The sequence below is a fragment of the Halictus rubicundus genome, chromosome 6 (genome assembly GCF_050948215.1).
Source record: "Halictus rubicundus isolate RS-2024b chromosome 6, iyHalRubi1_principal, whole genome shotgun sequence".
Lineage (NCBI taxonomy): Eukaryota > Metazoa > Arthropoda > Insecta > Hymenoptera > Halictidae > Halictus > Halictus rubicundus.
Window position 1 is genome coordinate 1,408,445 of NC_135154.1, and position 13,462 is coordinate 1,421,906.

The 13,462-nt window shown below is 35.3% G+C and overlaps 1 protein-coding gene across 1 annotated transcript; it reads left to right on the top strand.

Moving 5' to 3' along the window:
- The first annotated feature begins 203 nt into the window (after positions 1-203).
- On the top strand, positions 204-12,027 carry LOC143354984 (cilia- and flagella-associated protein 99). Its single transcript, XM_076789418.1, has 7 exons — positions 204-437; positions 3,638-3,720; positions 4,669-4,873; positions 8,776-8,917; positions 9,601-9,794; positions 10,742-10,884; positions 11,765-12,027. The coding sequence occupies exons 3-7, from the start codon at positions 4,742-4,744 to the stop codon at positions 11,901-11,903; spliced, it is 750 nt and encodes a 249-aa protein (XP_076645533.1). The 5' UTR covers positions 204-437; positions 3,638-3,720; positions 4,669-4,741; the 3' UTR covers positions 11,904-12,027.
- Positions 12,028-13,462: the final 1,435 nt, after the last annotated feature.

Consider the following 13,462-nt stretch of genomic DNA (forward strand, 5'->3'; position numbering starts at 1 on the left):
AATGTCGGTCGACTGTCGGTGCCTCGACGAATAGTATTTATCCTAGTATCTGTGTCGGAATGGTGCCGTTACGTGTCTGTGACGGTAGTATATCGGCCTTTAAGCGAACAAAACGGGCACGTAACTATTAAAAATGAAAACTTCTTAAATTAATGAAAATTTAAGGTCTCTGTTTTTAAGATTCCTCGTATACTGGATAGGATTTCGCGGTGGAGAGATTTGCGCGCAAAGTTCCCGTAACGAATTACGTGACGCCATTGACGCAAAGGAAATTGGAGACATTGCGAGCTGTAAACAAATCGCATGCTATTCAGTTGCTTATTGATGCCAACGAGAATGCTCCGAAACTGTTGCAGCGTGAAAAACATTCAAAGGGCACAAAGAAACAGGAAAAACCAAAACCTACGTTCGTGGGAAAACCAGTTCCGACGTTTAAAGTACTTCCGAAGTAGTGTTTATTAACTATTTTAAAAATTTCAATATTTACGGTACAATATACAATTTTCATTAATTTTATATGCAACATATTTTTGTCAGAACATAATAGTTTGTCAATCAGACACGCTTGTTTTGTTGGCAAACTTTTATACTAAAGGAGTAAATGCAGTCCTCAAAGTTGGGGTTTAAAACTACATATACAGTTTTGTTTCGATATACGGCGAAGGCTCGGGATCAGCTTTCGCCGTATTTCGGATCAGGGTACCTATGCGGCTTGACCTTGTTCTCGAGAGGATCGAGAGTGGTCGACAGAGCAGCGATTGCATACAATTCTTCCTTGGAGAAGGATAGAATATGACATACCCTCTCGTTCTGGCACTGCAGTTTTCTCTCGACATATGTCCACAGCACGGGTCTACCCAGAGACATATATCGTCAAGGAGATACTATTCTTTGATCCACGCCGAACATAGAAGAGGACAGCGAAGCTCTAGAGGCCTCGTTCATCCAGGAACACTGCTGGAACCGTAAATGTCCTACACGATGCATATCTAAAACACGTGTCTACAGGGGTCTGCCCGGAACAAGTACAATAGTCTGGGAGATTGCTATGTATTCTTTGATACACTGCCGAACGTAGAAAAGGACAGCGAAGCTCGAGTGGCCTCGGTCGCCGAGGTGTGTTACATAAAGGTCGATGCACATCTCACCGGCCGGCCGACCGGCCGTTTTTTCCCCGTTTATAAGCATTTTGGGGTCCGGGACAGCTATTAGAGAGGGTTCGACAGGCTCGGAACAAAGGCACAGCGTGTCCTCTGCTACCAGAACCCCAGGGGTTCGCTGCCCAATGCTAGAGCCGGCCGGCTAGCCGGCTAGCATTCTCGACGAGAATGTTCGCAGGCTAGTCGGCCGGCTCGTAGCGTGGCAGTACGAAGACAGAATGAACATGCTGTATTTATTTAAAAACTATCAACCAGAACTTTTCTGAGTTCCTCGTGGTAATAGATCTTGTTAAGGAATTTGAACGTTGTAACAAACGAAATAACAATTTATTACCACGCTAACGAAAAAGAAAGAATATCATCTGACAATCTGTGCGGTGAAACAATTCGTCATTATTTATTTCAAAATCTGTCAACTAGAACATTTCAGAGTCCCTCGTGGTAATAGATGGGGAATACTTTGTTAAGGAATTTGAGCGTTATTAGGAAAAAGCTACCAGAATAATTAATAATACGGTACTCCCTTTCGGAGCTATAGGTTCGAGCTACCATTTGTTCGGTTTGAGGGGAACATCTGTCGTATTTTAAATAGGCAGGTAATTTTTCTTGTGAATCAAAAACACATGTTGAATGTGAAAAATTATTAGATCTCGAGATATTTTCAAAAAATGTCATACATTTTCTTGTATTTAGTGAAATACAGCTACACTTTTTCAAAATCTTAGTTTTCGTACTCGAGTTACGATACGTGACTTGCTACTGAATTATGAAATGCTCACTCGTACAAATCGGTTTCTGTTATGATAACAATGTCGAAAGGGTGTTTACCTTTACAACATAGTTATGAAGTGTTTGAGTATCTTCTTCAATAAAGACATTTTTTGAAAATATCTCGAGATCTAATAATTTTTTTGCCATGGTACCCTAATCATTTTTTACGTAGAATGAAAGGAAAAATCTATTCTATTTAAAGAAATGATGCAATTGTTAATTGCACATGCACTGCAGCATCTAAAAAAAATTTAAAGGCCTACAGATGTAGTGCTCTTCGAACCATTTATCTTTCTCCTTTATCATTTTTTCGTAAATGCAATAATAACGGAGTTATGACTTGAAACAATTGCGTGGACCACCCTGTATAAGGATGTGCGATGCTGTTTCACTAAGTGCCAGGAACGTTTCCTATTTCCATGGTGTTGTAAAGGAGAGTTACGGATAGATTACCTAAGGAGCTGTGGAGCCCCTAAAAACATTTTTTTTTGTGCCACGCACAGCAGGGAACTGTCAACGCGCTCTCGAAAGGCCATCTGGAAAGGGTCGAGAGGCCAGAGAAGAAATTCGGTTCCAAAGTCTGACACGGTTGCCGCTAGTAAACGCTAGGGCCAAAACCAGGGTTGTAATTTTGAGCCGGCCGGCCGGGCCGGTGAGATGTGCATCGACCTTAATACGGGTTGGGTATACGGGTTGTAACCACTACTAACAATAAATCCAATAACAAAACTTCTTTATTTTTCATTATGTTTTTATGGGACTTTCGCCAACATATTCGTGGCATTATTCTGATTAAAATGGTACCAAACGCGACATAATTCGGATCACATTTACCCATTTTTAAGGGTAAATATCATCAGAATTATATCCTATTCGGTTTCATTTTAATCAGAAAAATGTCACAAATATGTTGGTGAAAATCCCATGAAAAAATAAAGAAAAATAAAGAAGTTTTGTAATTGGATTAGTAGTGATCTTCTGGTCTTTACAGCCATATACCCGACAATGTTGTGGCACAGTCCTCGGCAGCGACGGCTCTCAGCTTCGGCCCCTCACTGCGGTGGTGTGGGTACTTCCACTGACTCCAAATTGTAAGGTTGGCACTAACTCGTAACGAGAATTCATTGTACTTCTCGGCGACCGAGGTCCCTCGAGTTTTTTGGACCCTCGCGGGGTATACCCCGCGGCAGTGGGGATAGTTCTGAGACTTTTATCAGACAGATATTTGGGACATATATCGAGAAAAGACTGTATGGGGGGTCAAGCGAACAACTTCGCAAGAAGAAGAGGGTATGGCGATTTCCTTATTTCAAAACAAACACCGTCGCCTTATGTCGGAACGAAACTGTACTTACAAGTAAACACAATTCTGTTTTTAAGTTGAGTGATTTTTAATTCAGATGATTTAGTTTAAGACTATTCACAGGTTCATTTATTAATTTGTTGTAACATATATTTTAAGGCACTTCTTTTATTTGTTTTATTGTTCCTAATTTCAGAAACTTAGTAATGAAATAACAATTTTTATACTCTGTTGGAGGGTTACTCAAGAAATTCAGATCTATATCAAATTAAAATACTGTATCAAACACAATAATATGTTCCATTTGAATTGTAACGGCTCGTTCATTCTTATTCGTCATAGCAGTCTCATTACATTTGATATGATCATAATATTAATTTCGTTGCATATATTTGTTTATCAGTCGGTCGAGGTTAAGCAAACAACAGCTTCCATATTGCGGGAGTGTGCTCGCGTAATCACTGACGAGGAAAAAGAAATAAAAAAGTAATTTAATTAATCATTTATTGTACGAAACACTCTCTTATTAGACCACTGAACTGGACCTTATTTTACAATTCCTTTTTGCTTATAAAATTTTCCACAGGTAAGTTGAAACTCTTAACCATGTAATTAATTTTAATTAATGTAAGAAAAGGTTTTAATTCGAATGTAAGGAAAAACAAAGATTATTTCATTCAAAGAATTTATCTGTTTTAAAACTTTTATTATATTTTCCTATTACTGGAACAATGCAAATGAACTTTTAAATAAGTGTATGCATTAGTCTTTTTGCGGAAAGTATTTAAATCATCTTGGTATTAATAATGTACTAAACCAATTATATTGTATTAAATTATACTCTGTTGGATGCGATAAATAGATTACAGACGTTTATGCCAAATGAAAGTTTTATATAAATGGAATTTATTTTTCTTCTGAATAATATCAATTATTTCAAAATAACATAATTATATTCTTACATTTTTCTGGTGTTTCTACTTTTTCTTATTTCATCTACCTATTTTTCTCGCGGGTATGCATTTTGACAGTCTAGTGACAAATCATACGATTAAAAACCAAACTTTATGTCTAGATATTACTAATTTTCCCTTTATACAAGGTGAACGATAACTGGTGGTACGACCGAAAAAAGGTGATTCTACATAAAAAAAAATAAGTCGAAAATGTAGAATAAAAGTTGATCACACGAAGCTTTGTTTCCGAGAAAATCAAGTTTGAATATTTAACGAACACGCGTGCTATTGAATAGGAATCGTCTGACTCGTCTATTCATGACCTACCGGTACGATCAATTTCTTACAAATGCTAAGCGCGCGAACTCGACGATCTCATATGAAAAACTTGTATTCTACATTTTCGACTTCTTTATATAGGGTCACCTCCTTTTCGGTTTACCACCAGTTACCGATCACCCTGTATAAAACCTTGCAGGTTGAAACTGTTAACCGAAGGTGGATTCGATCCAGCCTCTATTGTACGACTCAAAGAGGAAGAACGTCAACAGATGAGAGTAAAAGAATTGTCCAAGATACAGGAGAAACATTTATTAGCGCTAATAAGCCGCGAGGGAGCAGTAATTGCGAAACAATCACTGTTGGATGACGTTAAGCAGCATGCGAAATGCGTGCGGAAAGAGGTATGCAATTTTGTGTTCCATGTGAAGTCGATCACTTATCGACGTCACCATCGGCGATTTTTAAATGAAATATGTTGTAGTCCATGTGATATTAGGGGGTGTTTAACACTTTGACTGCCAAACTAGAAACCTCAAAAACTCCATAAAATCAAAGTAAGTTATTTAATGAAATAAAAATTGAAAAAATGAAATAGTAGTCCAATAGTAGTCCATAGTAGTCCTCCAAGTTTGTTGTGTTTTACAGATCCTAATCGGTAAAATGAATATATTAACGTAAAAATTCATTTTGAAACCTGGACAAATAATTCCGTCACCCATGTATCGATGACATGGCAGTCAACGTGTTACGTCATCATTTTGCCGGTTTAGAATTTGTTTAGAAATTACAGGTCTTCGAAGTTTGCAATTTTCGCCCATTTTGGTGAAAATGAGCTTTACTTAAGAATTTCATTGCAGTAACTGTTTGCCCGATTGAGCTAAATTTTGTTTTATGCAGAAAGGGGATTAATCCCCTATTTTGGATCAAAGATCACACACCCAAGTTTACATTAAAATGAACTAACAATAAATAAAAGAAACTGCAAAAAAAATCAAAATTTTAATATATTGTTTAAACAAAAAACTTTTGTTAAAATTTTCTTGCGCGACTACGTTTCCCATTGAAAAACACACAATTTAAAAAAAAATTCAAATTTTTTCGATCTCTGGTTTCCGAGATATCTCAAAAAATGTGGTTTTGAACCCCAACTTTGAGGGCTGTTTTCACCCCTTCAAAGTGGATGTCTGCCGATAAAAAAAAATACGTGTCAAATATTTTTCAAAGAACTAGAAGCTCCCATAAGTTTCATCAAAATCGGATTTTCGCATCTGAATATGTTCCCTTGTTAGATCTACAAAAGGGACCTTTTAAATTTTCATTAAAGACGTAGATAAAAAACTTAAAAGTCGTGAACTCAGCTGTTTCCTATATAATATACAATAAAAAAGTTATTTATGCATTACTTAGTAACTTAATCCTTCTAACATCTCCAAAAAATTCAAGCGGTTTAAATCAATTTTAAAAAAGTTACTTGTTTTAAAAGGTGTACACATACTTTGTACACCGACTGCATATATGGAAATCATAAAAAAGATTACATAATTTTCAAACGTAATATTTAATTGCGTAACCAAATGAATAAAAATAAGCATGCTGATTGTTTACCAGCTCGCTTTGCAACAGCTTTACCAATTACAGGCACTAGAAGCTTTCACAGCTTTACGCTATTATCAAATGAAGAAGTACAGTGTATACTCTATATGATATGTCCCAAATGCCTAGCCGATAAAAGTCCTAGAACTATCCCCACTGCTGCGAGGTATAACTCGCGAGGAGCCATGAACAGAGACCTCTAGAGGCGTGGATTAAAGAATAGTATCTCCTGACCGATATATCTCCCTCGCAAGACCCGTGTTTTGGACAAATATCGAGTAAACACTGTACATACTATGTAAAACTTGCTCGTGGGATAATGATGGCTTTGTTCTTAGTGTAATGAAACAGTGTTCAATGTCCTACCCATTCTTCTGACCATAACCCTTCCTTATCCTTTTCCGATGGAAAAAAACCTCCACATTGTCGCGGTTGTCATCGAGCAATGATACCTTTTTTGTAGAACATATTCAATTAGTATGGAAATTAACATCTATAAATGAAGTTACGATTAAAAAGGTGTCGTTGGCCAGAGTGGTTACTAATACAGTTCTCGAGGTATAAATAGGGTCACTAAGTCGTATACGAGATCTGCTGGTATTGTTTTCAGATCAGCGGTATAGATAATATTATTTTGCAATACCTGTTGGGAGATTCTTATACACTTTGTCGTTCTAAAACCAAATCCGAAAGCAGAATTGCTCTATCACGCAACGTTTTCGAAAAATATTGGTTTTTGTAAAACTGCATGATTTTGATGAAAAATGACGTGTTACGCAAAAACTAAACACGCGCGAAAGTATAAGTTTGAGTCCAGAGATAGAGAGGACTCTCCTCTACATATCCATATAGTCAATTATATTTTTATGTACTTCCTAATAGTTGTAAATGGTTGTTAAAGTTTGAAAATGTGCCGACGCGGGTACATTGTAGGCTTTATTTTTGTGTTTATGCAAAAAATCCTTTATCTAGCAGGAATTTACTATACAGGAATGCATTCTACAGACATTTCTGGTAAAGAAACCAGTTGCGAAAAGTATTTGGTTCCCTTAGTATACGAGAAGGTTAAAAAAATATTCATTGACAGCTTGTGCGCGACGCGTTTGCGCCAGACGGTCATTGCAGCCTTTTCGACTCGCCAGGGCTGTCGCTATGCATTGTCGACGTTGGTACCACTCAAGTATGTCTTTGCTTACTGTGCTTAATTACATACATTTTTTTTGTCTTTTTGGGTGCCAATCATTACAAAAATTGATAAAAATACGAGTTATATTCACATTTCATTGTGGAAATGTTTAATAAAAAAAATTTAATACCAAAACTTATCTATTTCTGATGTAAACAAATTTAAAAAAGTCTCCGCCTTGCTTGACGCTTGTTCCTGGTATCCCGATTTTCAATAATAAGTGTCCAACAGTAATCAGCAAGCATTGCACATAAGTCTTTTCCTCGCTCATTTCGGCGCTCGGCAGAAGTTATTCGAAGATTTATTCGAAGCCTTCGAATAAAAGATGCAGATAAAAGATGAAAAAATTATTCGAAGTTCGAATAAATCCGCTTCGAATAAAAAAATTATCTTTATTCGTCGGATAAATTCTCGTCGAATAAAATTATTTATTCGATACTCGTCCAATAAAGATACTTTTTTTATTCGAATCTTCGAATAACGAATAAAATTTTTTTTATCTTTTATTCGTTATTCGAAATTTTTAGTTAGATAAATATTTTGCCCAACTCTGTCTCGTAGGTACACGTACACGCCGACCTAGTGGTGGGTGAGTGTGCCGCGGCACGGCTGTTTGAACGACGCTACGCCAGCGCCATCCACGTTGTCGCGCCACGCTTGTTCCCATAGCCTCTCTAACAGACATCATCCTGCCGAGTATTGCTAACCATTTCTCGATAACGCAAAAGTAGGACTTCTGAGAGACATTCCGCCCTAGATTTAACTTTTATCTAGCGCTTTTAACTACGGAAAAGTCTCATCTTTGCATTATTGAGAAATGGCAATTGGAATTCAGGATCCTTGCAATCCCATGAACCCGTAGAACGGTGTCCGTGCGAGGGAAGCAGTACGCCGCGCCGCACCGACCAATGCGTTATCGGTTATCGTATTGCTTGCATTGCCCGGACGATTCAGAGACAACGTTGTACGGATTCGCTTATTGAATCAAACGATTAAAAAGTCGAAAAAAGTGCCACCCTATTATACAGGGTGGTCCTCTAAAAAGTGACACTTGAATATCTCTGTTATTTTTGAAAATATGAAAAAACTTTATTAACCGGAGTTTTTCAGTATAAGAAGGACTACAATATGGCTGTAACAGTTTTTTTGAAGATGAAAGAGTTTCGAAGATTTCAAGGTCGCATTCATTTTTTTTTTTAATATTTTTCTATATACTATTCGATCCAGCTTGTCATTCTCTATGAAAAGGTAATAACCTATGTATATCAAAAAACAATTAATTTGGGAGATATTTCAACTTTCAATTTTATTGAATTTTGAAGATTTTATTTACTATCATTTCGTGTTTATCTCAACGCGGAAATATAAGTTTCTATTCTTAAAAAATGAAGGTACGTTTAGAAATGTAAATAGTCAAGAATTTCCATTGCGTAATAAATAGGTGTCGTATCTCTCGCTGATATAAATCTTTAAGATACATGGACAGGTTTAACATGAGAGTTCTCATGATAAGAATTTTTACAGAAACAAGAACTTTACGAGAAGTTGGAGAATGCGAAAGAGAAACATATCAATGAAATGGCCGAAATTTATGAGCGCTGTCGGGTAATTGAACAAGCTTCCCGCGATGCCTTCAATGCCATGGTCGATGAAAAACGACAGAAAGGTGTAACACACAGTTATGAATAAACTACTTGCGAAATAAAAATTACCATTTATTAAAACTTATTATTAGACTGCAGTTTTCTTATACAAAATAAAAATTTTCTGCATTCTAGCTTATTTTTTTTTTTTTGCTTATAACTTTAATGAGTTGGAAATAATAGAAATCCTTTAAATGTGTTTAATTTTGCATTATTTACATATATTATCTAGTTTTGTTTTGTTTATACATTTTGCACTTGATTTACTCGTTTCTGTCATAAATTGATTTTTATGCAAGATAAAAGTTTTCTAGATCAATTTCAGGAAACAGGAAAAAAAATGAAATTTTTCTTTCAGTAACTATAATACATTGAAATTAGTGTAATAATCCTCTTAAATTCTTTTAACCCTCGTACGCTCCTTGGAAATACATAGTTACATAAAAGATCCTAGTATAATATTTGACCCATTTGTTTCTCTAAATAAACAAATTTTCTCAAATTTTCTCAAATACATCTCGCAACACCGATAGAAAAAGATCAATCATTCTACAATATCTGAAAAATGTAATTGGGCGAATTTTCACCCTGAGGAACGTATGATGTCTACAGGTCACAATTTTGGATTTGACTGATTCACTTTTGTCGTAAACGCATAAAATTCGTGGTCTGCTTATTATTAATATGAATGGATTATCTTCCGTAGCTGCTGAAGTTTTTCAAGAATCGCGTCAATTGAAAGTCCAGATGACGAAACAGAGAGAAGAGGAAATGCAGAGAAAAATCAAATTGATTCAAGAGATCAAGACCATTCAGTCATTGCGAAAGTTGCCGCACAAGGACTTTGATCCAACGGAGTCCAGTGGTTTGGGTCTGCTTTGTGAAATGTCATTGGCAGAGGTACCATCAAGTTTTATTTAAGCAGAGATTAAGAAACTCATGATCATTAGAAAAAACCATAAACGTTGACGACGACGACTAGACGACTCTCTCATTTTACAATTACAGTTCGACCTTGATTATTCCAACATCTGTTGTCTGAGATCCCTACTATCCCAACATTAGGGTTGCTCTTATTTGCGACTTTTGAATTTTGTTTATGCCTCCCCCCCCCCCTCAGGATTGTTCCAATTAATAAAAAAACCTGTGCAAAGTTTAAGCACTCGCGAATAACGGGAAAAGGTGCCCCCGGGCTCTTAAACAATAAAATAATTGATTAAATGCTTATAAAATCGTTTTTCTCGAATATCTTCTCAATTATTAACTGTATCGAAAAATATGTCCAACAAAACCTGTAGATCTGGACAGCCTGCGTCTTTCATGTTGTGTTACTTTTTTCGTAAAACAAACGGCTTTCGAAAAAATTGAGAAAAATTTCAGATAAAAAAATTTTTTAATTTTGGTTTTATGAACATTTTATGAGCATTTAATTAATTACTTTAATGTTTAAGGGCCCAGGGGCCCAGGGCTCACTCTTACTAAATACATAAATAGCCGATAACTAGCTATGTACTACCATTGCCTACTTAAGAAGTTACAAATTTATAACATAATATCTAATCTTTAGTAACAGTAAATAACATAATGTGATGTGTCCTTGAATTCCTCTCGGAAAATGCTATCGTGTTATGACAAAAAAATATATGGTTCCATTTAAAAAAATTAATTTGACTTGAAATTTCCCCCACCACCATTCGAGTCCTGAAAAAAATTACACAAAAATAAATAAATAAAAAATTACTGGAAGAGTCAAAAACTTAAGACGATATTAGAGCCATACAGAATATTACAAATATTATAAATATTAGACACCAATAATTTATTAGAGTAATAGGCTTTCTTTTTAGTTAAAAGAGAGATTGTTCTGGATGAAAATGAAACTGAACGAGGAGATTGAAAATCGAAAAGTCGTCGTACATCGAGAACGTGAGAGGCAGAAAAATATGATTAAAGACACCCAAAAAGCACTTCAAGACTACAAAGTTAACAAGTTAGTTATCGGTGGTTTTACCCTATTGTTTACATTCATCGACGAAAGAAAGAACAATGATTTACACGTAAATATGTAAAGTTTGAGAGTTTAATTACCACATGTCCAGGATAATCATATTTCTTGCAATTTTCATAATAAAAAAGGATAAAAGATATGAATGAAAAAGTGTATAATTTAAAATATTTTATAAAGGAATTGATATAGAGAATAGTAAAAATTTTCCTGGGTATCTAATATTTGAATGAAGGGAATTTTTATACGGGGTATCTCAAAAATGTTGTACTTCCTTGAAATGGGAGATTCCCGAGGTCATTTGAAATAACTTTTTCCAATGCGAAAATGTTCTCCACGGCTTCGTTCAGGAGTTATTAACGAAAAACACGGACAATCAGGGCATGACTATAGCGAGCGGATTGCGAATCTGCGAGTGGTCTCGCTTAGCGTGGCGATGGCATTGGACCAGTCGGAATCCGTCCGTTGTAGCCGCGCTATGATTGGTCTGCGTTTTTCATTAATAACTTCTTAACAAAGCCACGGAGAACATTTTCGCAAAGGAAAAAGTTACTTCGAATGACCTTAGGAATCTCCCCTTACAAGGAAGTACAACATTTTTTGGACACCCTGTGTTCTTTCATATATTTTTATGTATTTATAACGTTATTTGATAGATATTTTGCGTCGATTTAAATTTTAAGTAATTAGCTGCGTGAAATTATTTATCAAATTTCAAGTTATTTAGATTTGTGAATTTACTTATCCCCGTTAGAAGATGTATTATACAAAACATAAATTGGTGGTGAAAAAATTAAACAATTTTTACTGAGAATGCAATGTTTTGATTCGAAAAATATGGAATAAATTTTTATTTACATTTAAGACGAACCGTCTCGTCGTCAAAGGATCTACAACAATCGACGTCTGAAAGCATGTCACCAGAAGTAGATGCTCTACGGAGGCAGTTGGAAAAACGAAAAGCTGTTAGACTGCAAAAAGAAATTGCTCTTCGCTCGAAGTAAACAAATAGTAAAACAGATTCTGTCGTCGAGCGGTTGTAATAGTTAAAGTAATTTGGTCCAAATAAATTGTATGCTATCGCGTGGGTTTTTACTCGCATTATGTTGTGTAACACAGGATTACATAATAAAACAATTATGTATGAGCATGCATCGTTATAATCATGCTTTCCTTTCAGCTCATATAATCTTTTATGTCTCTCTAATATTTCGATGATCGTAATTATTATGAGTCATTTCCAAATAACCAAGAGCTCGAAATGCAGCTCACAGGATTGGATTGCATTTTACTATACTGGGCTGACAAGGAAAGGTCACAGTGACGGAGTCGTCGATTTTGATTAAACTTTATCTGGCGTATCTAGAGCAAAAATAAGCAGACCCATGTCCGAGCGTTTTTTGACGATACTCGGAAAAAAATATTCTAATATTCTCATTTCTGATATCCAGAAAATATCTTGATATACTTCATTTCTTAGTCATATCGCAACAGTTATGGTAGCGAAAATGGTAGAAACAGTGATGAGATATTGGACGGTTTTTTCGCATATGTGCGACGATTTTGGCATCAGTAAAGTAATAAGATTGACTAAAATGGAGTACCTTGGTCACCCCGCATAATTTCGCAAAATTTGTTAGATTTGTTGTTTGTTGTTTGTTGTGTGTGTATATATATACATAATATACAATATATTGTCCTGGACTCTTCCCGTCAATAACACTTCCCCACTACTTTTTCCACAACATATATACAGTACTGGTTTTGGTTTCGCATGCGCGAGAAAAACCGTCAAATATCTCATCACTGGGTAGAACCCGAGGTTACGTGTTTGAATCCCTCCTATAATTAATAATTTTTTTTATTTTTATGGGTTTTTCCATTGTTTTTTATTTTTGATCTTTTTTTTTACTTTCAATTCCTTATTTTTATTTGGAGTTACAAGTTCTTTCTATTTTGTTTCTTTTTTGTTTAGAAAAGTTTTCTATTTTCTTTCTCTCTAAACTTGCTATTTATTTGTTGGTGAAGTTGTCATTAGTGCAACCGTAGCTGTTGCGATATGATTATGAAATGAAGTATCTGTAACAATATGTTCTCTACATATCATAAAATTAAGTGTTAATTATCTTTATAAATAATGACTATTTTCAAAAACGCTCAGACATGGATCTATTTATTTTTGCTTGAAATTTACAAGCAAAAGTTTAATTAAAATCAACGACTCCCGTCCATTGTGTCCTCTCCTTGTGAGTGGAAAGTTTGTGTTGTTCGGTCAATTGGTTAGCAAGAAACGGCACAAACTTTCCACTGATTTAAATATAATGGCGTAATCTTATCGATTTACGGTTTGGAGATTGACTAATGATACAAATAATTTGATTCGATCCCGTTTTTTTATGGACAGAAAATGCATGTTACCAATAAAATAAATACATAACAAAACAATTAAATAAACGTGACGAAATATGTATTTTGTACAAAAAGATTGTTATATGAACCAGATTATCAATGGTCCTTCTTGTTTATATTGGGACGAAATGTATACAGGGTGTACCAATAATGT